This window comes from Myotis yumanensis, unplaced genomic scaffold (genome assembly GCF_028538775.1).
Source record: "Myotis yumanensis isolate MYYU_CA2020_CCGP unplaced genomic scaffold, mMyoYum1.0.hap1 SCAF_3, whole genome shotgun sequence".
In the NCBI taxonomy this organism is placed as follows: Eukaryota; Metazoa; Chordata; class Mammalia; order Chiroptera; family Vespertilionidae; genus Myotis; species Myotis yumanensis.
This window is the reverse complement of record NW_027223754.1, coordinates 110,691,116-110,715,030: the sequence shown is the minus strand read 5'-3', so window position 1 is coordinate 110,715,030 and position 23,915 is coordinate 110,691,116. Positions and strand designations below refer to the sequence as shown.

Here is a 23,915-nt window from a genome sequence, read left to right as displayed (position 1 = left end):
GAACACCAAAGCTCCACTGAAGCAAGTCTTGCCTCATAAGGGTGTCTTCAGCACAGAAGTTCTCCCACTGTAGACACAGCTGATTCTCACAGCCAATTGGCCTGGAGGTCAATTCCTCCCAGTGATACCTACAACAATCAAGGCTTAACTACAACAAGACTGTGCACACAGCCCACAAAGGGGTGCACCAAGAGTGTCCACCTCAGGTAATTGGGGAGGCTGAGCCACTGGGCCCTATAGGACACCTAGCACACAAAGCCACTCTACCAACACAGAGAAGCATAAAAAATGCAGAGGCAAAGAAACAGGTCACAAATAACAGAAATGGAGGAAAGCAAATGACTGGATATAGAGTTCAAAACTGCACTTTTAAGGTTTTTCAAGAGTTTTCTAGAAACCGCCGATAAATTTAGTAAGACCCTCAAAAAGACTGGTGAGACTGCCGATAAATGTAGTAAGACCCTCAAGAAATCTAGTGAGACTCTCGAGGTTATGAAAAAGGACCAACTAGAAATTAAGCATACACTGACTGAAATAAAGAATATTATGCAGAGTTCCAACAGCAAACTAGAGGATCACAAGAATCAAGTCAAAGATTTGAAATACGAAGAAGCAAAAAACACCCAACCGGAAAAGCAAAATGAAAAAAGAATCCAAAAATACGAAGATAGTGTAAGGAGCCTCTGGGACAGCTTCAAGCACACCAACATCCGAATTATAGGGGTGCTGGAAGAAGAGAGAAAGCAAGATATTGAAAACCTATTTGAAGAAATAATGACAGAAAACTTCCCCTACCTGGTGAAAGAAATAGACTTACAAGTCCAGGAAGTACAGAGAACCCCAAACAAGAGGAATCCAAAGAGGACTACACCAAGACACATCATAATTAGAATGCCAAGAGCAAAAGACAAAGAGAGAATCTTAAAAGCAGCAAGAGAAAGACAGTCAGTTACCTAACAAGGGAGTACCCATACAACTGTCAGCTGATTTCTCAACAGAAACTTTGCAGGCCAGAAGGGAGTGGCAAGAAATATTCAAAGTGATGAATACCAAGAACCTACAACCAAGATTACTTTACCCAGCAAAGCTATCATTCAGAATTGAAGGTCAGATAAAGAACTTCACAGATAAGGAAAAGCTAAAGGAGTTCATCACCACCAAACCAGTATTATATGAAATGCTGAAAGATATCCTTTAAGAAGAGGAAGAAGAAGAAAAAGATAAAGATATAAATTATGAACAACAAATACACATCTATCAACAAGTGAATCTAAAAATCAAGTGAATAAATAATCTGATAAACAGAATAAACTGGTGATTATAATAGAATCAGGGGCATAGAAAGGGAGTGGACTGACTATTCTTGGGGGGAAAGGAGTGTGGGGGGTGCGGGAAGAGACTGGACAAAAATCGTGCACCTATGGATGAGGACAGTGGGGGGGGCAATGAGGGCGGAGGGTGGGGTGGGAACCGGGTGGAGGGGAGCTATGGGGGGAAAAAAGAGGAAGAACTGTAATAATCTGAACAATAAAGATTTAATTAAAAAATGTAAAAAAAAAAAAAGAATCAACCAGTGAATGCATGAATAGGTGAAACAACAAATTGATGTCTCTCTCTCTCTCTCTCTCTCTCTCTTAAATCAATCAATAAATAAAGAATATATAGAAGTGCCCTGGCCAGTGTGGTTTGGCTCAGTGGCTGGAGCATCAGCCCACGCATGGAAGGATTGAGGGTTCAGTTCCCAGTCAAGAGCACATACCTGGGTTGCAGGTTCAATCCCCGCCCCAGTTGGGGCTCCTGTGGGAGGCAACCAGTTGATGTATCTCTCTCACATTGATGTTTCTCTCTCTCCCTCCCTTCCTTCCTCCCTCCCTTCCACTCTTTCTAAAACAAAACAAAACAAAAATCAATAGAAAGAATACCTTCGGGTGAGGATTAATATCCTTGGTTGAGAATATATATATATATATATATATGCATTAATTTCTAATTAAAAATTAACATCATGTGATAGTGAAACCATGGACTTTTATATTTAAGTCCTGGGAAACTTTCAGCCTCTCTCTCACAAATTCTGGCCACTTTATCCAGAAACTGTGAGTGCAGTTGGGAGCCTCCCTGGAACCCTTAGCTCTGATCCAGGACAGGCTGTAGCCTCCCCATGGCCCCCGGGGGCAGCTGTAGTCACACACATCCTCATATCCACTCTTAACACTTTTAGTTTCTCCAGTATAATAGATCCCATGAGAGGGCTGGGCTTTGTTGATTTTTACCTAGACTCTAGGGCACACAGTAGGCATTCAATAAACGCTTGCTTACTAAAAACTCCCACATCCATTAAAACCAAGGATTACCGAATATCCTCTGACACTATTTGCATATTTGGACTCAAATGGCATCAACTCTGCACCTTCCTAATGGGACTATTGAACCCCTGAGAAGAGAGAGCCCCCACTCTGGTGCTGCTCCACCTCCAGAGGCCTGTCACAGCTCTGAGCACATAGACCCGAACTAACGGGTGCTTACTGAATACAAGATCAAGTCAGCGCACGGAAAGGATCTGCAACCCGCACACATTCGGGTGAACTTCTCCTTTATTCTAGCGCCACATTTTACAGATCTTCATGTTTACTGTCATTTTGCAACCCAGAGCCTAAGGCTGAACTCTGGGCCGCGCCCTGCTTTTCTAGAGACTGAGAGTTAACACTCAGCCCCGGAAGGAATCATTAAACTCATTTTCAGGTTTCGACTTTGAACTTCAACTGACAGTAAATGTTCCTATCACGCACGGTTTTTCCAATTACTCACGGTGTTCCTTGATTATCCATCAAAATCCTGGACTTTTTGCAAAAGTTTGCTTTGTAACCCAGCTTTCAGAAGACAGACATGCCCTTCGGCACGTCGGAAACAAGAAACGCAGGGCCCCGGCGCGACCGGCTCCTTCCGGGAGACCCGGGCCTGAGCGCCCGGGCGGCCCCCGCGTCCAGTCCCCGCCAGCGGCCCCCGCGAGCGCACCGGGCTGACGCCCGGGACTAAGACTACCCCGCGGCGCCCACGCACCTGCCAGAGGACCCGGCCGCTCCCTGTACCTCCGGACTCTGGGCTTTCTGACTCCGGGCGGTTCCGAGCTCGAGACTCCCCTGGGCGTTGACGAGGGCGGACGGGGCCGCCGGAGCCCCGCCCCCCCCCCCCCCCCCCCCCCCCCCCCCCCGCCGCCGGCCGCGCCCGCACCGGGACCGTGGGCTCCGCGGCCGGGTCGCGGCTGCGCAGGCGGGCTTTCCTTCCCGAACCAGCCCAGGGTTAGGATTTTTTGTTTCATCTTTCTGGCGGGATTTAGCAAATGAGTGGTGACTCCAAAGTTGGATTTTGGAGAAAGTGTGGATGGTGCTGCCATTTAACTGAGAAGTGAGGGTGATTCCCGGGAGCTTGGAACAAGCAAATTTTGGAAAGGTTTGGGATTGGGGAAACGGGAGGGTAAGATAATGAATTTAGTTTAAGACTTCCTGAGTTTGCAGTTCCTGGCAGTGTTCCTAAGTGGTTAGAAATACAAATCTGCTCTTCCAGAGAAGTGAGGGCTGGAGATTCATTGAGTAGCGGGTGAAGTGATGGGAAAGAATAAAATTTCCCAGATATGAAGAAAATGAGAAGAGAAAAGATGTAGAAAGGTTGTGAATCTATACCCGACTACCGACATACGTCAGTGATATTGCAGGTTGGGTTCTGGACCACCACAATAATGCCAGTATCACAGTGTTAGGGGAAAGGGAACCTGGTCTTTGGTGGGTGTGCCTAGGGCCAGTGGTAGTGTGTGGGATCTTGATATTGTGCAGTAAAAATTTCACAGCACGAGTCTAAGTGATTACAAGGGGAACATTTATTAAAGCTGGGGACAGTAAAACAAGAAAGGGCTTAGCATAGAAGGAACAGAAGGGCCTAGGCTGGGCTGCCCTAGTTCTCTGGAAAGAGAGAGAAAAAGGGGCCTTGGGATCAGGTTCAGAGGTTAGTTAGGCAGAAGGGGCCGCTGCCCATTGCTTCCCTGGTTGCAAGCCTGGTGGGGGTCCTTTAGGGTTTATGTTAGGTACAGTGGTTGGCAAACTGCAGCTGGCGAGCCACATGCAGCTCTTTGGCCCCTTGAGTGTGGCTCTTCCACAAAATACCACGTGCGGGGGCGCACGTACACTGCGATTGAAACTTCGTGGCCCATGAGCAGAAGTCGGTATTTTGTGGAAGAGCCACACTCAAGGGGCCAAAGAGCTGCATGTGGCTCGCAAGCCGCAGTTTGCCAACCACTGGCGTTAGGAGATGCCTGCCTGTGGGGGAAGAAAAGGGAAAAGGAATGGGGGCGGGGGTGGGGGGGGGGGTGGGGGTGAGGGGGGGGGCTGCTTCCCAGAGGGAGATCACAGGCTGGGTCCTTTGTCTTGAGGCTTAATCTCTTTCTCTAAGGTAGGAATCATAGGGAGTTCTCAGGGGAGGTTTTCAGCAGAATGTTAATCGGTTTTCTAGGTGTGCACCTTCAGGGCTGTGGTCTTCACTAGTTGGTCAGTCATCAAAGCTGATCCTGGTGTCACCCACCTGATTTTGCTGCTTTTCTGAGCTGAAATACAACTGAGGCCTAGATGTTATTTCTAGGGAGGTGACCATCTGTATCTGCTGTAAATTGCTCTGTCAGTTTGTTTAACTATCTCAGTTTCCTCATTCCACGTGTCCTGGTTTACTGGCCTGTCGCAACAGTAGAGCCAGTCACATGAATTTTTTGGTTTCCCAGTGCATATAAAAGTTGTGTTACACTATATTATTAGATAGGACAAGGGTCTCAGATCTGGGTGGTTCTGACAGTGCTATTCTTGCTAAATGTTAACATGTAGCACAGTATTTTGCAGATGCAGCTGTAAAGAGATGATCTTGACCAGGAGCCCAACAATAAGTTTAACCAACTGCCAAGGAGAAAATATGTAATTAACTGAATATTGTATATAAGCAACAACTAAGCCTCCTTTCTGTAAGACAGAGGTTTGGGTATGAATTCCCTGTCTCCTTTACTTGCTGCAAGTAAATAAAACTACCTCAGGACGACCACATCTCATCCTAGCTCATTTGGTTCAATGGTTAGAGCAGGGGTGGGCAAACTTTTTGACTCGAGGGCCACAATGGGTTCTTAAACTGGACCGGAGGGCCGGAACAAAAGCATGGATGGAGTGTTTGTGTGAACTAATATAAATTCAAAGTAAACATCATTACATAAAAGGGTACGGTCTTTTTTTTTTTTTTTTAGTTTTATTCATTTAGTTTGCCCACGGCTGGGTTAGAGTGTGGGCCTGCATACCAGGGGGTCTCGGTTCAGTGTCACAGATTCAATTCCTGCTCAAGGGCAGGTACCTGGGTTGTAGGCCCGAAGTTTCTTTCCCCGTCTCTCCTTTCCGCTCTAAAAAAATTAATGGATGCCTGGCCAATGTAGCTCAGAGGTTGAGTGTCAACCTATGACCCAGGAGGTTGAGGTTCAATTCTGGGGCGGATCACATACCCAGGTTGTGGGCTCAATCCCCAGTGTGGGGGCTTGTAGGGGGCAGTGGATTGATGATTCTCTCTCATCATTGATGTTTCTACTTCTCCCTCTCCCTTCCTCTGAAATCAATACTAATATATTTTTAAAAAATCAATGGAAAAAAATATTTTCGGGTGAGGATTATCAACAACAAAAAGATGACCACTTCTCGTTCTTGACTAGAACACCCCAAGCGGTGACCCCCTGGAGTTCATTATAATACTCTAATCTATTAAGTGTGCAATAGCATTATGTCTTTTTTAAAAGTACATAACTTGAGGAGAATCGAAGATGGCAGCATAGGTAAACACCGGAGACTGCCGCCGTGGACAACCACTTCAAAAATACAACTAAAAGTCGGAGCGGACATCAACCAGAACCACGGGAAGGCTGGCTGAGGAGAGTCTCTTCAACTAGAAGCAAAAACAACAGCATTCCGACGCTCAGCGGAGGCGCAGTGTGGAAAATTTAAAGGTACGGCGGTGCGGTGGTGAGGGTGCGCGCGCAAAGCGGGCTGGCGGCTGAGGGCGCGGTTGTCGTTTTCAATCAGGAGCGAGTCTCAGACTCTGGGCTACAGATCCGGGCGAGTCTCTAGGGACCCAGACTCAAACGGGAGAAGCGGGACTGTCTGGCTACGGCCCCTCCGAGGTTTGCAGCGGTTGCTGGGACAGAGAGGCAGAGCCCCTGGGGACGGACTGAGAGCGGCCATAGCTGCTCCCTCCCCCCCGCCCTGTTGAGCCCGCCCCGCCCAAACCCTGCGCACAGCCATTTGCCGATCGCCTCAGGCAAGGGCTGGGCTAGCGCCTCCCCTGAGGACTGAAGTTTTCCCACAGCTGATTTCCACAGCCAGTCGGCCTGGTGGTCAAATCCCTCTAGTGTTAACTACAACAATTAAGGCTTGGCTAGAACAAGACTGCGCACAGAGACCACAAGGGGGTGCACCAAGAAAGCATAAAAGATGCGGAGACAAAAAAACATGACAGAAATGGAGGATATGGAGCTAAGAATCGCAATTTTGAGGGCTTGCCATAAATTTGTGCAGAGCCTCACGAAAACTAATGAGACCCTCGATGCTACGATAAAGAAATTAGAAAGTAAGCATACACGGACTGAAATAAAGAATATTATACCCAATAGCAGACCAGAGGAGCACAAGAATCAAACCAAAGATTCGACAAAAAACACCCAATTGGAAAAGCAAAATGAAAAAAGAATCTGAAAGTGTGAAGATAGTGTAAGGAGCCTCTGGGACAGCTTTAAGCGGACTAATATCAGAGTCATTGGAGTGCCAGAAGATGAGAGACAGCAAGATATTGAAAACCTATTTCAAGAAATAATGGCAGAAAACTTCCCCCACCTGGAGAAAGAAATGGACTTACAGGTCCAAGAAGCGCAGAGAACCCCAAACAAAAGGAATCCAAAGAGGACCACACCAAGACACATAATCATTAAAATGCCAAGAGCAAAAGACATAGAGAAAATCTTAAAAGCAGCAAGAGAAAGAGGCTCAATTACCTACAAGGGAATACCCATACGACTGTCAGCTGATTTCTCAACAGAAACTTTGCAGGCCAGAAGGGAATGGCAAGAAATATTCAAAGTGCTGAATACCAAGAACCTACAACCAAGATTACTTTATCCAGCAAAGCTATCATTCAGAATTGAAGGTCAGATAAAGAGCTTCACAGATAAGGAAAAGCTAAAGGAGTTCATCACCGCCAAACCAGTATTATATGAAATGCTGAAAGGTATCCTTTAAGAAGAGGAAGAAGAAGAAAAAGGTAAAGATACAAATTATGAACAACAAATATGCATCTATCAACAAATGAATCTAAGAATCAAGTGAATAAATAACCTGATGTACAGAATGAACTGGTGACTATAATGAATCAGGGACATAGAAAGGGAATGGACTGACTATTCTTGGGGGAAAAAGGGTGTGGGAGATGCGGGAAGTGACTGGACAAAAATCATGCACCTATGGATGAACTCAGTGGGTGGGGAGTGAGGGTGGAGGGTGGGGTGGGAGCTGGAAGGAGGGGAGTTATGGGGGGAAAAAAGAGGAACAAATGTAATAATCTGAACAATAAAGATTTAAAAAAAATAAAATAAAAGTACATAACTTAATTAAAAACCACTTTTGCTAAAAAATGTAAATTTATTTTAAAAATGTAAAATTTTTGTTAAAATTTTTAACTTTTGCTAAAAAATGTTTGTAAATTTGTAAAAAAAATATATTATTTAAAAAATGCTTACTGTCATCTGAGCCCTTGGTGAGTGTAATCTGGTTGTAAAGGGTCTTGTCTCAATACTTATGGCTGCTGATTGCTCAGAGTGGTAGTTGCTGAAGGTTGGGGTAGTTATGTCAATATCTTAAAACTAGAGGCCCAGTGCACAAATTCGTGCACGGGTGGGGTCCTGCTGGTCCTCCCCAATCTAGGCCAGCTAGCTGGAGGAAGGGCTGCAGGAGGTTGGCCAGCTGGCCCCACCCCCATCGGGTGGGTTGGCTTGCCCCAGTGCACATCATAGTGACCAGTCGTTCTGGTCGCTTGGCTTTTATATATATAATAGAGGCCTAGCGTGTGATTGAAATCATGTGAGGAGGCGCCCCGCCTCCCACTGTGCAAGAGGGGGCCGGGACCCACGCCTGACCCGTGTAGCGCCGGCTGGCCGCAGTGTTGTCTCCGCTGGGGTGGGGGCGTGCTCCAAGCCACGCAGCGGCTGCTCTGAGCACTCCCCCGGCCGCTGCATTGTGTCCGCTGGGGTGGGGCAGGTGCTCCTGTGTGTTGTGTCTCTGCTCCAGCCCGCCCCAAGCCCCAGTCTCCCCACGGCCGCTGGGGTGGGGACGGCATGCAGTCCCCTCCTGCCCATCTGCACTCGCAGCTCCTTCTGAGCGGTCGTGATGCTCAGCTAATTAGCATATTCCCTGTTTATATACATAGATAGAAGCCCGGTGCACGGGGGTGGGGGACCCCTCAACCCAGCCTGCACCCTCTCCAATCCGGGACCCCTTGGGGGATGTCCGACTGCCTCTTGCAATCTAGGACCGCTGGCTCCTAACAGCGTGCCTGCCTGCCTGCCTGATTGCCCCTAACCACCTCTGCCTGCCTGATTGCCCCTAACTGCTCCCCTACCAGCCTGATCGCTCCTAACCACCTCTGCCTGCCTGCCTGATTGCCCCTAACTGCTCCCCTGCTGGCCTGATCGCCCCTAACCGCCTCTGCCTCACCCCACACCCAGGACCCAAGATTCCCTCCTCCGACCAGTTGCAGGCACCTGGGACCTGGGCTTTCCTCCCTCTGGCTGGCCACAGGCACCCAGAACCTGGGCCGGCTTTGCCTGGGCTGGCTGCAGCCACAGGTGCCTAGGACCGTGGGGCTGGTGGCTTGTCCCTCTCCCAGGCTACCGGCACAGGTGCAGCCGCTGGCGCCTGGGACTGCAGGGCAGGTGACTTGTCCCTCTCCCGGGCCACAGCCTGGCTGGTCCCCATTCCTCTCTTGCAAGCTCATTTGTGCCTGGCTGGTCCCCATTCCTCTCTCCCCAGTGTTGAGTGTCTGAGCTGTTACAGCGTGATGGCGTGAAGGTGTGACAACAATTTGCATATTAGCTCTTTATTATCTATACTAATAAAAGGGTAATATGCTAATTAGACCAGACATCTTCCGGACATCCTTCCGGACAAAGCCACAGTGGCGGGGCCGAGGCAGAGGCAGTTAGGGGCGACTAGGCCGGCAGGGGAGGGCAATTAGGGGTGACCAGGCTGGCAGGGGAGGGCAGTTAGGGGTGACCAGGCAGGCAGGCAGAATGGTTAGGGGTAATCAGGCAGGCAGGCAGGCAGGTGAGCGGTTAGGAGCCAGCAGTCCCAGATTACGAGAGGGATGTCCAACTGCCGGTTTAGGCCCCATCCCACAGGAGTCCCGGAATGGAGAGGATGCAGGCTGGGCTGAGGGACACCCCCTTGCCCCCGTGCACAAATTTTGTGCACTGGGCCGCTAGTATAAGATAAGACACCAGTGAAGTTTGCTGCATGGATTGATTCTTCTTTCATGAACAATTTCTCTGTAGCATGTGATGCTAATTGATAGAATTTTACCAACAGTAGAACTTCTTTTAATGTTGTAGCTACTTTGAACTTCTATCCAGACCACTAAAACTTTCTCCTTATCAGCAATAAGGCTATTTTGCTTATCATTTGTGTGTTCACAGGAGTAGCACTTTTAATATCCTTCAACAACTTTTCCTTTGCATTCACAACTTGGCTAACTGTTTGTCATAAAAGACCTAGCTTTTAGCCTATCTCAACTTTTGACATGTCTTCCTTGCTCAGCTTAATTAAATTTCTAGCTTTTTATTTAAAGTGAGAGAATGTTATTCTTCTTTTCATTTAAAAATACCATGATCCATCTATATATTATCTAGAAGAAATTCACCTTTGGTTCAAATACACATTTAGGTTGAATGTGAAAGGATGGAAAAAAGACATTCCATGCAAATAATAATCAAAAGACAGCAGAGAAGACTATTCTGATATCAGACAAAATAGATTTTTAAATAAAAAATTGTTACAAAGATCCTGCTGGTGTGGCTCAGTGGTTTAACATCGACCCATGAACCAAGAGGTCACTGATTCAATTCCTGGTCAGGGCACATGGGCTTAATCCCCAGTAGGAGTGTGCAGGAGGCAGCCAATTAATCTCATTGATGTTTTGTTTTTTAATTTCTTTATTGCTTAAGGTATTACAAATGTGTCCTCATTTCCCATTAACCCCCAACCTCCCCGCCCCCTCCCCCCGCTCATGCTCTCATCCCCCTGTTGTCCGGGTCCATTGGTTTGGCTTATATGCATGCATACAAGTCCGTTGGTTGATCTCTCCCCCTTACCCCCTCCCTCCCCTACTTTCCCTCTGGGGATTGATAGTCTGATCGCTGTTTCTCTGTCTTCATTGATGTTTTTATATCTCTGTCCCTCACCCTTCCTCTCTCTCTAAGTTCAATAAAAACAAATTTAAAAAGTTGTTACAAAAGAGCCCCAAAATATATAAAGCAAAAATTGATAAAAATGAAGGGAGAAATATATTGTTCTACAATAACAGTTGGAGACTTCAGAACCCACTTTCTTTTTTTTTTCTCTTTTTTTTTCTGAGGAAGGAAAGGTAAATGTAAGAAGGTAAATGGGAGAAGGTAGGCCCAAGGAACCTTATCCTTAACCCCACTGCAGCCTTTCCACCCCGGGAAAGTGCAGGATTGGCAAGCTCTCCCTGGGGTAATAGATCAGGACTCAGGTAATAGCAGAAAGCGCCAATCCTACTCTTAAAATGGATACAAGAGAGCATTTGGGGTTTTTCTTTTTAATGCCTGCTTTGGGTTGAGTAAATGCATTTTACTTAGTTTTAACACATCAAAGTTAGCTCTTGCCATAAAAAGAAAAACTGACAATTCCATCAATATAAACCTTTTCTATAAAAACAAGGGGGAAAAGAATGTTATATCTTAAATTTTTTAAAAATACAATGCAGAGGGTTGTACAGCAGCCAAAAGGCATCGGGCCTCCTGTATAATAGCCTCTGCCGACTCAATCTGGTAGGAGGATGCACAAACCAGACAGGAGTTTTACCCAGAACCCACTTTCAATAGTTGATTGAAAAACTAGGAAGAAGAATAAGGAAATAGGTCATGTAAACCAATGAGACATAAAACACATGTAGAACATTTCACACAATAACAATAGAATACATATTTTTTAAATGCACATGGAACATACTCCAGCACACCTCATTTGTTAGGTCACAAAGCAATTTGCAGTAAATTTAAGATAATTGAAATCAGCCCAGCCAGTTTTGCTCAGTGGATAGAGCATTGGCCTGCAGACCAAAGGGTTCCAGGTTTGATCCCAGTCAAGGGCACGTACCTTAATTGCAGGCTCCTCGGGCCCTGGCCCTGGTCAGAGGCAACCAATCGATGTGTTTCTCTCACCTCGATGTTTCTCTCTGTCTTTCCCTCTCTCTTCCACTCTCCCTAAAAATCAATGGAAAAATATCCTCGGGTGAAGATTAACCAAAATAAATAAATAAATAAAAAGAATGAAACCATAAAAAAAAAAAAGATAATTGAAATCATACAAAGTATCTCCTCTGACCTCAATGGAATGAAGCTAGAAATCAGTTAACAGAAGAAAAACTGGAAAAATAGCAAATATATGAAAATTAAAACACACTTAAAAATCTTATGGGTCAAAGAAGAATTCACAAGTGTAATTAGAAAATACTTTTAAATGAATGAAAACAAAAACTTATAGGATGCAGTGAAAGTGTTCAGAGGGAAATTTATAGCTCTAAATGCCTTTGTTTAAAAAAAGGAAGATTCCCAAATCACAACTTAACTTTACACCTTAAAGAACAACAACAACAAAAAAGGCTGGCTGGTGTTGCTCAGTGATTAGAACATTGGCCTATGCACCAAAGGGCCAAGGGCACATGTGTGGGTTGCAGGTTTGATCACTGGCCCTGTCAGGGTACTTGCAGGAGGCAACCAATCGATGTGTCTCTCTCACATTGATCTCTCTCTCTCTCTCTATTTTTTCTCTCTCTCTCCTCCCTCCCCCCTCCCTCCCTTCTACTCCCTAAAAAAATCAATGGAAAAAATATGCTTGGGTGAGGATTAACAACAACAACAAAACTAAAATAGAAGAGCAAACTAAATGCAAAGACAGCAAAAAGAACTAATAATTATTAGAGCAGAGATATATGAAACAGAGAACAGAAAAACAATCAACTAAATCAAAAGTTGGTTTGTAGAAAACATCAACAGGTCCTAGCTGGGTTTCTCGGGTGGTTAGAACATTGTCCTGATAAACCAAGGTTTTGGGTTCAATCCCCAGTCAGGGCACATACAAGAAACAACTAACTAATGCACAAATAAGTGGAACAACAAATCCATGTTTCTCTATCTTTCTATCTATCTCCCCCCATTTTTATTCAAATCAATGAATAAAAAAATTTAATTTAATTTTAAAAAAGAAGTAGTGCGGCCTAAGACAATGTACAGCTGCTGTGTTGTGGAATTGTGCACCTGAAATCTGTTACCCAGTGTCATCCCAATAAATTCAATAAAAAAAAAAAATAGTGTGGCCACTTAGCAAGAGGTTTGAGGTAATTGGAGGCCAGATGCTGAATGTTTTAGATATTTTAGAAAAGTCTGAAGCATGAGGCAAGAGAGGCCATTTGTGTATATGAAAAAGCCACTTGAAACGGCTTGAGTAGGCCTGAAAGTTGGGTGCGGTGGGGTTTCAGGGCAGGGTGAACAGTGTGAGCCAGGTTAATGAAGACTCAGATATGGCCTGCCTGCTGGCTCTGGGAGGAGGCAGGTCTCAGAAAAGGAATAATGGCCTCTGCCAGCACTTTTATCTGGCAGAAAGCTACCCCCAAGCTCTTGCCCTTCAGCCAGACCAGCAGTTCCTCTCCATATGATTCTGGTTCCTTTCAAGTTGCTGCCCCACCACTGCAGAACATCTACTTCACAAGCTCAGAGGGAGTGAGTCTGAGTAGTTACTAGTGGCAGCCAGCCTTGGTTCGCAGCTTGGCCTTTCCTGGACACCTCTGACCCCAGCCATCTGCAGATCACTCTGTAGCTTGTGCCGAGTGACTGACTTAGCTCTTCTTGGGAGTCAGGGTACCCAGTAGACAGCGGCAGATGCCAGATTACAACCTTACCACCCCCACAAGCGACAAACTTAGGGGGCAGACTTGGTGAGCACCAAAGCCTCACCGAAGCAAGTGGTGCTCCAGAGGGGTGTCTCTTGCACAGCAGCTTCTCTGCTATAGTTGCAACTGGTCCTCACAGCCAACTGGCGTGGGGTTTAATCCCCCAAGTGATGCCAACAGCAATCAAGGCTCAACTACAAGAGGACAGTGCACACAGCCCACACAGGAGCACACCTGGAGCACCCAGCTTGAGTGACTGGGGAGGCTGTGCCACTGGGCTCTACAGGACACCTACTACACAAGGTCATCCTACCAAGTCCAAGAGATGTCGCAGCTCTACCTAATACATAGAAACAAACATAGGGAAACAGTCAAATGCACAAAGGAATATGTCCCAAATGACAGAACAGGAAAAATTTCCAGGAAAAGAACTAAATGAAATGGAGGCAAACTACCAGATACAGAGTTCAAAAGAATGGTTTTAAGGATGCTCAAAAAACTTAGTGACAACTTCAACAACATGAAAAAAAACATAAGCCGGAACCGGTTTGGCTTGGTGGATAGAGCGTCGGCCTGTGGACTGAAAGGTCCCGGGTTCGATTCCGGTCGGGGGCATGTGCCTGGGTTGCGGGCACATCTCCGGTGGGAGATGTGCAGGAGGCAGCTGGTCGATGTTTCTCTCTCATCGATGTTTCTAGCTCTCTGTCTCTCTCCCTTCCTCTCTGTAAAAAATCAATAAAATATATTTAAAAAAAGAAAAAAAAAAAAGAAAAAGAACATAAAAACCATAAAAAGGAACCAGTCAGAAATGAAGGATATAATAACTGGAATGAAGAATATTTATAAGGAATCAGCAGTAGAGTAGATGATGCCAAGAATCAAATCAGCAATCCTATATAATAAAAGTGTAATATGCAAATTGACTGAACGGCCGAACAACCAGATGCTATGATGTGCACTGACCACCAGGGGGCAGACCCTTAATGCAGGAACTAATCCCTGGTGGTCAGTGTGCTTCCACAGGGGGAGTGCCGCTCAGCCAGAAGCCAGGTTCACGGCTGGCACCAGCGGCGGTGGCGGGAGCCTCTCTCACCTCCACTGTAGGCGGGCGGTAAGGAGCAAGGGGTCCTGGACTGCAAGAGCGCCATCTGCGAGAGGGATGTCTGACTGCCAGTAGGCGGACATCACCTCAAGGGTCCTGGACTGTGAGAGGGCACAGGCCAGGCTGAGGCCCCCCACCCCCAGTGCATGAATCTCGTGCACTGGGCTTCTAGTTTAGAATATAAGGAGTCATAAAACACCCAATCAGAAGAGCAAAAAGAAAAAAGAATCCAAAAATATGAAGATAGTGTAAAGAGCATCTGGGACAACTTGAAGCATACCAACATTTGCATAATAGGGGTGCCAGAAGGAGAAGAGAGGGAGCAAAAAATTGAAAACCTATTTGAAGAAATAATGATAGAAATCTTCCCCTACCTGGTGAAAGAAATAGACTTACAAGTCCAGGAAGCACAGATAATCCCAAACAACAGGAGACAAAGAGGTCCACACCAAGACACATCCTAATTAACACCTGGGCAGCCATGGTGTTGGTTGCCCTGATGCCTGCAGGGCTGGGCAGCTGACCACAGGGGTAGGAGCAGGCCCCAGGTCCCAGAATCTAGGCAGCCCCTGCTGGAGCAAGGCCTGCACCATGGCCACCTCTGCCACCTCCTTGGAGCATTTCAAGAAACTGCAGGAGATCCATATAAGCATAACCAATGGACATAAGACACTGGGGGGTAGGGTAGGCCAGGGGATTGTCAAGGGCGGGGAAAAAGAGGAGACATATGTAATACTCTTTGTAATACTTTAAGCAATAAAACAATTTTAAAAAATTAAAAAAAAAAGAAACTGCAGGAGATCTTCTGCAGCCTCCCTGAAGACCTATGAGGGGTGCTGGAGTGCTCCTGGGGACTGGGGGAACAGAAGAGAAGAATAAGTTGGTCAGAGATTTTGATGAGAAGCAACAGAAAGCAAATGAAACACTGGCAGAGATGGAAGAGGAACTACATTATGCACCTCTATCTTTTCATAACCCTATGATGTCTAAGCTTTGAAACTACCGGAAGGAACTTGTCAAACTCCACTGGGAAGTGAGAAGCACACCTTTTACAGCCACATATGGGGGCCAAGGAGACATGAAATATGGCACATACACTGTAGAGAATAAGCACATGAATCAGCTACAGTCTAAGAGGGTGTTGCTTTTGCAAGGCACTGACAGCCTGAACCAGGCCACCCAGAGTATTGAGCATTCTCATCAGATTGCCACAGAGACTGACCAGATTGGCTCAGAAATTATAGAAGAGCTGGGAGAGCAAAGTGACCAGTTGGAACATACCAAGAATAGACTGGTAAACACAAATGAAAACTTGAGCAAAAGCCAAAAGATTCTCTGGTTAATGTCCAGACAAATGACAACTAACAAGTTTCTGCTTTCCATTGTTATATTACTGGAGCCATCCTGGGAGACCTGATTCATTACATATTCTTTCTCAAGCACTGAACTTCCTACACGGAAGGGTGTGTGGACCAGAACTTTAACCCTGAGAATGAATGGTGTTAGAGATGTGGAATAAGCATATTGCTGCTGTGAGCTGTTCTAGAATGCACTGTGTAGACACTGTGGGAAGAGGAAGGGAAGACGGAAAACCAGTTAATGTGAAGGAACAGCAACAAGACCAGTGTGATATACCAAGGTAATAAATGCTGTTTATGACTTCTTAAAAAATCTACACTAATAAAAGAGAAAGATGCAAATTGAATGTACCTTCGTGACACCCACCAGCCAATCAGGAGTGAGTATGCAAATTAACCCTGTGGTGGCTTCGCACTGTGGTAGCCACAAAACCCCCCATGCCTGGCAGACAGAGAGTGGACAGCAGGGTGTGGCGGCTCTGTTCATGTGGTGGTGGCTGCAAGAGACAGAGAGCAGAAAGAGACAGAGAGCAGAAAGAGACAGAGAGCAGACAGCTGGTAGGGGAGCAGTTAGGGGCAATCAGGCCCAGCAGAAAGAGACAGCGAGCAGACAGCAGGGCGTGGTGGCTTCCTTCGCACAGCAGTGGTGACGAAGCCCCCATGCCCGGCAGACAGAGAGTGGACAGCAGGGCATGGTGGCTTCCTTGGCGTAGAGACAGCAGTGAAGCCCCCAGGCTGGGCTGACAGAGAGCTGACAGCAGGGCGTGATGGCTTCATCTCCAAGGTGGCGGCGAAGCCCCCAGGCCCAGCAGAGACAGAGAGTGCACAGCAGAGCATGGCGGCTCCATTCGCGTGGCAGCAGCGGTGAAGCCCCCAGGCCCTGCAGACTGAGGATAGCGGGGCAAAGCAGCCAGGCCCCACAGAGAGCAGAGAACCATGAGGAGTGGGCCTAAGGCATCAGTAGGACATCCCCTGATGGCTCCTGGATTAGAGAGGGTGCAGGTTGGGCTGAGGGACCCCCTCCCCCCCCGTGCACGAATTTCATGCACCGGGCCTCTAGTAATAATAATAAAATGCCAAAGGTTAAAGACAAAGAGAGAATCTTAAAAGCTGTAAGAGAAAAGCAGTTAGTTACCTACAAAGGAGTGCCCATATGACTGTCAGCTGATTTCTCAACAGAAACTTTGCAGGCCAGAAGGGAGTGGCAAGAAATATTAAAAGTGATGAATAGCAAAGACCTACAACCAAGATTACTCTATCCAGCAAAGCTATCATTTAGAATTGAAGGTCAGATAAAGAACTTCACAGATAAGAAAAAGTTAAAGGAGTTACCACCACCAAATCAGTATTACATGAAATGTTGAAGGATATTCTAGAAGAAGAAGGAGGAGGAGACAAAGGAGGAGGAGGAGGGAGGAAGGAAGAAGGAAGAAGGAAGAAGGAAGAAGGAAGAAGAAGAAGAAGAAGAAGAAGAAGAAGAAGAAGAAGAAGAAGAATGGCAATAAATATATATCAATAATTAAATCTAAAAACCAAAATAAATGAACAAGCAGAATAGAAAAATGTTAGGATTTGGCTGGTCACACAGGCTGTGAAGGAATTCACAACTTAAAGAAGAGATGCAGAGAGGAAGTTTATTTTACTTTCCAAAAGAGGAAAGGGCCAAGTATTGCTAGTGAATACAGGGAAGGGAACAAAGGATGGCCTGGTCTTTTAAGCAGTGACTGTTGCAAGCAACAAGGAAGGAAGGGGCAGTTGTGTTTAAGTTGAGCAGATACCAGGGGATGTCTTGAAAAGTTACAGCTTGTTTGCTTTCCAGGAGACAGTCCAGCAGATGTCCTAGGGAGGTGTCTTATCAGTATTTTCCCCAAACCTGAGTGGAAATTCTACAACTAGAAGGAAAGAGAAAAGCACACTGAGACTCAGAGGAGGTGTGGAAGTAAAGTGCAGAGGTACGGAGGTGTACATGGAAAGGGCTGGCAGCTGAGCGGTGCACGTGGAAGGGGCTGGCAGCTGAGGATACGGCGCATGTGGAAGAGGCTGGCAACTGGGGACACGGTTGTCTTTTTCAGCCTGGAGGGAGTCTCAAGTTCCCGACTGCTCTGAACTCCAGTTCCGGGTGAGTCTCTGGGAACCCAGACTCACACAGGAGAAACTGGACTGTCTGGCAATGGTCGGAACTCAAGGGCGGCTTTCTCTCAGAGGTGCTTGCAGCGATTACCGGGACACTGAGAAGCAGGGCCTCTTAGGGCAGGACTGAGGAGCAGCCATAGCTGTTTGCTCCGCCCTGTTGATCCCCTAAGACCCCTCCCCACCCAAGCTGTGTGCAGAGGCTTTTGCATATGAAAGGTCTGGCCCTTTGCAATCTAAAAATTACCTAACAAACTGCAGCTGGATCAGAGAAACCCAGAACTTCCAAAAGAAGGCCCAAGGCCCCACAGCAGCTTGCATTGCTTCACAGCTGGGCTCCTGCTGGGTGGCCTCAGGCAGAGGCTAAATTAGCACCTCCTTAGAGATCCAAGTGCCAGTGGTCAGAATGGGACCATCCAGATTACAACTCCTCAGATCCATAAGGGACAAACTCAGGGGGCAGACTCAGTGAACACCAAAGCCCCACTGAAGCAAGTCTTGCCCCAGAAGGGTGTCTCCAGCACAGAAGTTCTCCCACTGCAGACACAGTTGATTCTCACAGCCAATTGGCCTGGAGGTCAATTCCTCCCAGTGATACCTACAACAATCAAGGCTTAACTACAACAAGACTGTGCACAAAGCCCACAAAGGGGTGCACCAAGAGTGTCCACCTCTGGTAATTGGGGAGGCTGAGCCACTGGGCCCTATAGGACACCTAGCACACAAAGCCACTCTATCAACACAGGGAAGCATAAAAAATGGGGAGACAAAGAAACAGGTCACAAATGACAGAAATGGAGGAAAGCAAACTACTGGATATAGAGTTCAAAACAACACTTTTAAGGTTTTTCAAGAATTTTCTAGAAACCGCCAATAAATTTATTAAGACCCTCAATAAGTCTAGTGAGACTGCCGATAAATTTAGTGAGACCCTCAAGAAATCTAGTGAGACCCTCGAGATTATGAAAAAGGACCAACTAGAAATTAAGCATACACTGACTGAAATAAAGAATATTATACAGAGTTCCACCAGCAGACTAGAGGATCGCAAGAATCAAGTCAAAGATCTAAAATACGAAGAAGCCAAAAAAACCCAACCGGAAAAGAAAAAAGAATACAAAAATATGAAGATAGCCCTAACCAGTTTTGCTCAGTGGATAGCATGTTTGCCTGCGGACTGAAGGGTCCCGGGTTCGATTCCAGTCGAGGGCATGTGCCTTGGTTGCGGGCACATCCCCAGTGGGGGGTGTGCAGGAGGCAGCTGATCGATGTTTCTCGCTCATCGATGTTTCTGGCTCTCTGTCCCTCTCCCTTCCTCTCTGTAAAAAAAATCAATAGAATATATATTTTTAAAAAATATGAAGATAGTGTAAGGAGCCTCTGGGACAGCTTCAAGCACACCAACATCCGAATTATAGGGGTGCTGGAAGAAGAGAGAGAGCAAGATATTGAAAACCTATTTGAAGAAATAATGACAGAAAACTTCCCCTACCTGGTGAAAGAAATAGACTTACAAGTCCAGGAAGTACAGAGAACCCCAAACAAAAGGAATCCAAAGAGGACCACAGCAAGACACATCATAATTAAAATGCCAAGAGCGAAAGACAAAGAGAGAATCTTAAAAGCAGCAAGAGAAAGACAGTCAGTTACCTACAAGGGAGTACCCATATGACTGTCAGCTGATTTCTCAACAGAAACTTTGCAGGCCAGAAGGGAATGGCAAGAAATATTCAAACACAAGACACGGGGCGGGGGGGGGGGCGGGGGGTAGGGGCTGGGGGAATGTCAAGGGGGGGGAAAAAGGAGACATATGTAATACTCTGTAATACTTTAAGAAATAAAAATTATTAAAATATTAAAAAAAAAAAAGAAATATTCAAAGTGATGGATAGCAAGAACCTACAACCAAGATTACTTTACCCAGCAAAGCTATCATTCAGAATTGAAGGTCAGATAAAGAGCTTCACAGATAAGAAAAAGCTAAAGGAGTTCATCACCACCAAACCAGTATTATATGAAATGCTGAAAGGTATCCTTTAAGAAGAGGAAGAAGAAGAAAAAGGTAAAGATATAAATTATGAACAACACATACACATCAATCAACAAGTGAATCTAAAACTCAAGTAAATAAATAATTTGTTGAACAGAATAAACTGGTGAATATAATAGAATCAGGGGCACAGAAAGGAATGGACTGACTATTCTCGGGGGGAAAGGGGTGTGGGGGTGAGGGAAGAGGTTGTACAAAAATCGTACACCTATGGATGAGGACGGGGGGTGGGGTGGTGGTAAGGGCAGAGGTTGGGTGGGAACTGGGTGGAGGGGAGCTATGGGGAAAAAAAGAAGAACAACTGTAATAATCTGAACAATAGAGATTTAATTAAAAAAAAAGAAAAAAAAGAAATTTTCCACTAAACACAGATAGTCCTTTGTTCTGTGAATTAACCCTGCTATTCTTGGCTTCTGTAAACACTCTTGCTTGCTTGAATAATAGGGAAAATAAGCTCAACTATCTGACCTTACAAGCCGCTCCACTGCCGGCCCTAGCTACTCCCATGCCTGATGCCCTCCAGTTAACTGAAATGTACAATGCTCAAGGCTACCGAGTTGTGCTGTGCTCAAGGTTACAAGCTTCTGGTAACAAACATCTACATAGGGCTCTTTGAAAAGCCTACAAAGGGTCCGGAAACTCCATATTTGGGAGACAAAGGATCTAGATCAGCCATGGGCAAACTACGGCCCATGGGCCGGATCCGGCCTGTTTGAAATGAATAAAACTAAAAAAAAAAAAAAAAAAAAAAAAAAGACCGTACCCTTTTATGTAATGATGTTTACTTTGAATTTATATTAGTTCACACAAACACTCCATCCATGCTTTTGTTCCGGCCCTCCGGTCCAGTTTAAGAACCCATTGTGGCCCTCGAGTCAAAAAGTTTGCCCTGATCTAGAGGGTATAAAGGGGAAGTTTCCTCCATGTTGCTTTGCTCAGACTTTGAGAGACAGCTCCTCTGAGACCGCTAGCATAATAAAAGACTCCAAATTAATTTGGCTTACTGATTGATTGATGAAGGCGTCCTCTGTTTAGCTTGCTGATTTACAATATAACATTTGGAGGCCCCAGTGAGATAAGAGATAAGTGCCTACTGGCACTTGGTCTCAGACGCCTAGGGCGGATGGCCTCCCCCAGCCTGGTTGCCAAGCCCCAGAAAATCTGTAGGGGAGGTGCCACCTGAAGAAGTTCCAGGGCCCCAGAGACGCTTCTTGGTGGCCTTGACAGCCATTTGGGAGACACCTGACATGCCCCTGCATCCTTTTGGAGCCACTAGAAATGCCTTCGGAGGTAAGTGAATTCGATGAAGTAAATTCGAGTTCACTTTCTTGCTTGTATGACCAGTCATTTTTTATTTTATTTATTTTAAAGAACAGTTTCTTTTAAAAAATATATATATATATTATTGATTTTTTTACAGAGAGGAAGGGAGAGGGATAGAGAGTTAGGAACATCGATGAGAGAGAAACATCGATCAGCTGCCTCTTGTACACCCCATACTGGGGATGTACCCGCAACCAAGGTACATGCCCTTGACTGGAATTGAACCTGGGATCCTTCAGTCCGCAGGCCGACGCTCTATCCACTGAGCCAAACTGGTTAGGGCTGACTGGTCATTTTATTACCGAGAAGAAGGACTGGATGCAGCATACCTTCTCTGGTTGAGAATCTTGTTCTTGGGGTGTGGGTTCAGGGAGGGCCTCCATATCTGTTCTTGTTAGGCCCCCACATTTGTTTCTGTTAGGGAAGTTAGGCAGGAATTTGGTTAACTGTTTAACTTCCAAGTGAATGTCTGCTGAAGGTATATAAATGTGAGTATGAGAATGTTAAAGCGAAAGCTACTTTGTGTTGTCCTGTGTCTCTTAACTGAGAGGAATTGTGCTGTCTGGCTGCAAACATGAGAGTATTTGTTAATGTTTTGTCTCTTTATTGTTTAATTTGTTTAAAGATAGGGCAAGTCCCGCTTTAGGGAAAGCCCAGTTATATAGTAGGGCTAAACTGTAAAAGAAATTGCAGGATGTCATTCTAGCAGCTGCCAAGAATCCTTATTCTTGGTAATCAGTCCTCGCTCTTTTTTTTAGAGTATTAGCTCGCCAGAAACTCTTAGCTAGGGAGATTTCTGTCTGTAAAGTAGAATTTAAGTTGCTCTTCCCTGATTTATAATTTTCTATACTGAGTTAAAATTTTAAGATTTTAAGGTTAATTTAAAGGTATAATATTTGTAAAGACTGCAACCCAGAGAAGTTTAAAACAAAGGCTGGCTAATTCCAAGACTACTTGTAAGGACAAGAGAGAGAAAGAAACAAGTTCTAAAGTTAACTATTTGTAAAAGAGTTGTAAAAGAGTCATAAAATTCTCAGGGAGATTTAAACTAAGAACCACTAGCTAGTTTATTGCTTGCCTGTAAATAAAAGGTCCTTATCTCCCCCTGCCAAAGACAGAGTAAATGATTAATGCAGAAAGGGAGGGAGAGGGGGGAAAGATAAAAACAGAAAATGAAAAACAAAAGGTTTCTGTCTCTGAGCCTTGCAGGACGGGGTTACTGGGTGCTTCTTAGGCTGCATTGAAATATTCAGCAGAGAAACTTTAGAATATAGTATTTTATTGGCCAGATTAAAAAGGTTTAATTCTGTAATCAGGAAAGAAAAGGCCAATACAAGTTGCTAAAAGTATAGCAGAAAGAAAGAATATTAAAATAGAAATACTTAATAGAAGGTCTAAGGCATGGTTATGCATTTTTGAAGGATATAGAAAGGTTTAAAGGCTAATTTAGAAGTATGAAATTTATAAAGGTTGTGTATGTGATAAGAAGGAGAAGAGAATTATTAAAAGGAAATTGATTAGATAATACAGGCCAGTGGGCCAGGACAGGCAGAGCAGGGAAACTGAGATATTTGGACAGCAGTTTGCAACCATATAGAGCAGCGGTTCTCAACCTGTGGGTCGCAACCCCTTTAGCGGTTGAACGATCCTTTCACAGGGGTCACCTAAGACCATCCTGTATATCAGATATTTACATTACTATTCATAACAATAGCAACATTACAGTTATGAAGTAGCAACGAAAATAATTTTATGGTTGGGTCACAACATGAGGAACTGTATTTAAAGAGCCAGAAGGTTGAGAACCACTGATAGAGGACTCTGCCTCCCTAAACAAAGGGTAAATAGCTTATGGCCCAGTGATGGCGAACCTATGACACGTATGTCAGAGGTGACACGCGAACTCATTTTTTTGGTTGATTTTTCTTTGTCAAATGGCATTTAAATATATAAAAAAATATCAAAAATATAAATCTTTGTTTTACTATGGTTGCAAATATCAAAAAATTTCTATATGTGACACGGCACCAGAGTTAAGTTAGGGTTTTTCAAAATGCTGACACACCGAGCTCAAAAGGTTCACCATCACTGGCTTATGCCAAAGTACTTAGGGAGACTAATAGAAGGAATCCAGTTAGTATCATTTACTGTCCACACCCAGACCACTTTCCCTACATAGATCAATGGTTGGACTTAGTTCAAAATCCCCCACCGTAGTTAAAGAATTATACTCTACAGATTGGGGTTCAAGTATTAGTAGCCAGCAAGGGGAGCTCGGCAAGAAGAGCCAGCCCCCAGGGAAATCCCAAAAAGGGAGGCACTGGCCCCAAGGGAAGTGCCAAAGGGGAGACGCTGTCCAAGCCCCCAGTTCTCCCTCCCTCCCCCTTCCCCCTCCCCCTCCTCCAGTAGGAGGGAAATCCCCAGGCTCCAGCACAGGGAGAGCGGTCTCTTTCATTCTCACCTCCCACTACTTGGAACCCCAGGCAGGCAAGGGAGGGCAGTTCCAGAAACCCTCCACCCAAGGGATCTCTCCTACCCTTAAGGGAGATTCCCTACAGAGGGGAATTTAGGAGAGCAACCCTTCTTAGTTTATGCCCCCTTCTCCACAAGTGACCTCTATAATTGGAAGATTCAAAACCCCCATTTTCTGAGAAGCCTCAAGCCCTAATTAGCCTCCTAGAATCTGTCTTCCTACCCACCAGCCAACCTG

General features: G+C 45.5%; 1 protein-coding gene and 1 pseudogene across 2 annotated transcripts in view; one reads left to right on the top strand and one right to left on the bottom strand.

Annotated features, from left to right (window-relative positions):
* Window positions 1–3,147, bottom strand: part of PARP4 (poly(ADP-ribose) polymerase family member 4) — a 125,666-nt gene extending 122,519 nt beyond the window's left edge. Inside the window, exon 1 of one of the 2 annotated variants that reach the window (XM_070409358.1) lies at window positions 3,061–3,147. Coding sequence is in view for 1 of the 2 variants with exons in the window: in XM_070409357.1 (XP_070265458.1) it covers window positions 2,809–2,828 (20 nt within the window). In the remaining variant the exon portion in view is untranslated. Of the gene's footprint in view, window positions 1–2,808; window positions 2,908–3,060 lie in introns of those variants that run through there. The other variant, XM_070409357.1, reaches the window with a different exon arrangement.
* Window positions 3,148–14,935: 11,788 nt separating this feature from the next.
* On the top strand, window positions 14,936–15,790 carry LOC139006289 (vesicle transport through interaction with t-SNAREs homolog 1B pseudogene; annotated as a pseudogene).
* Window positions 15,791–23,915: the final 8,125 nt, after the last annotated feature.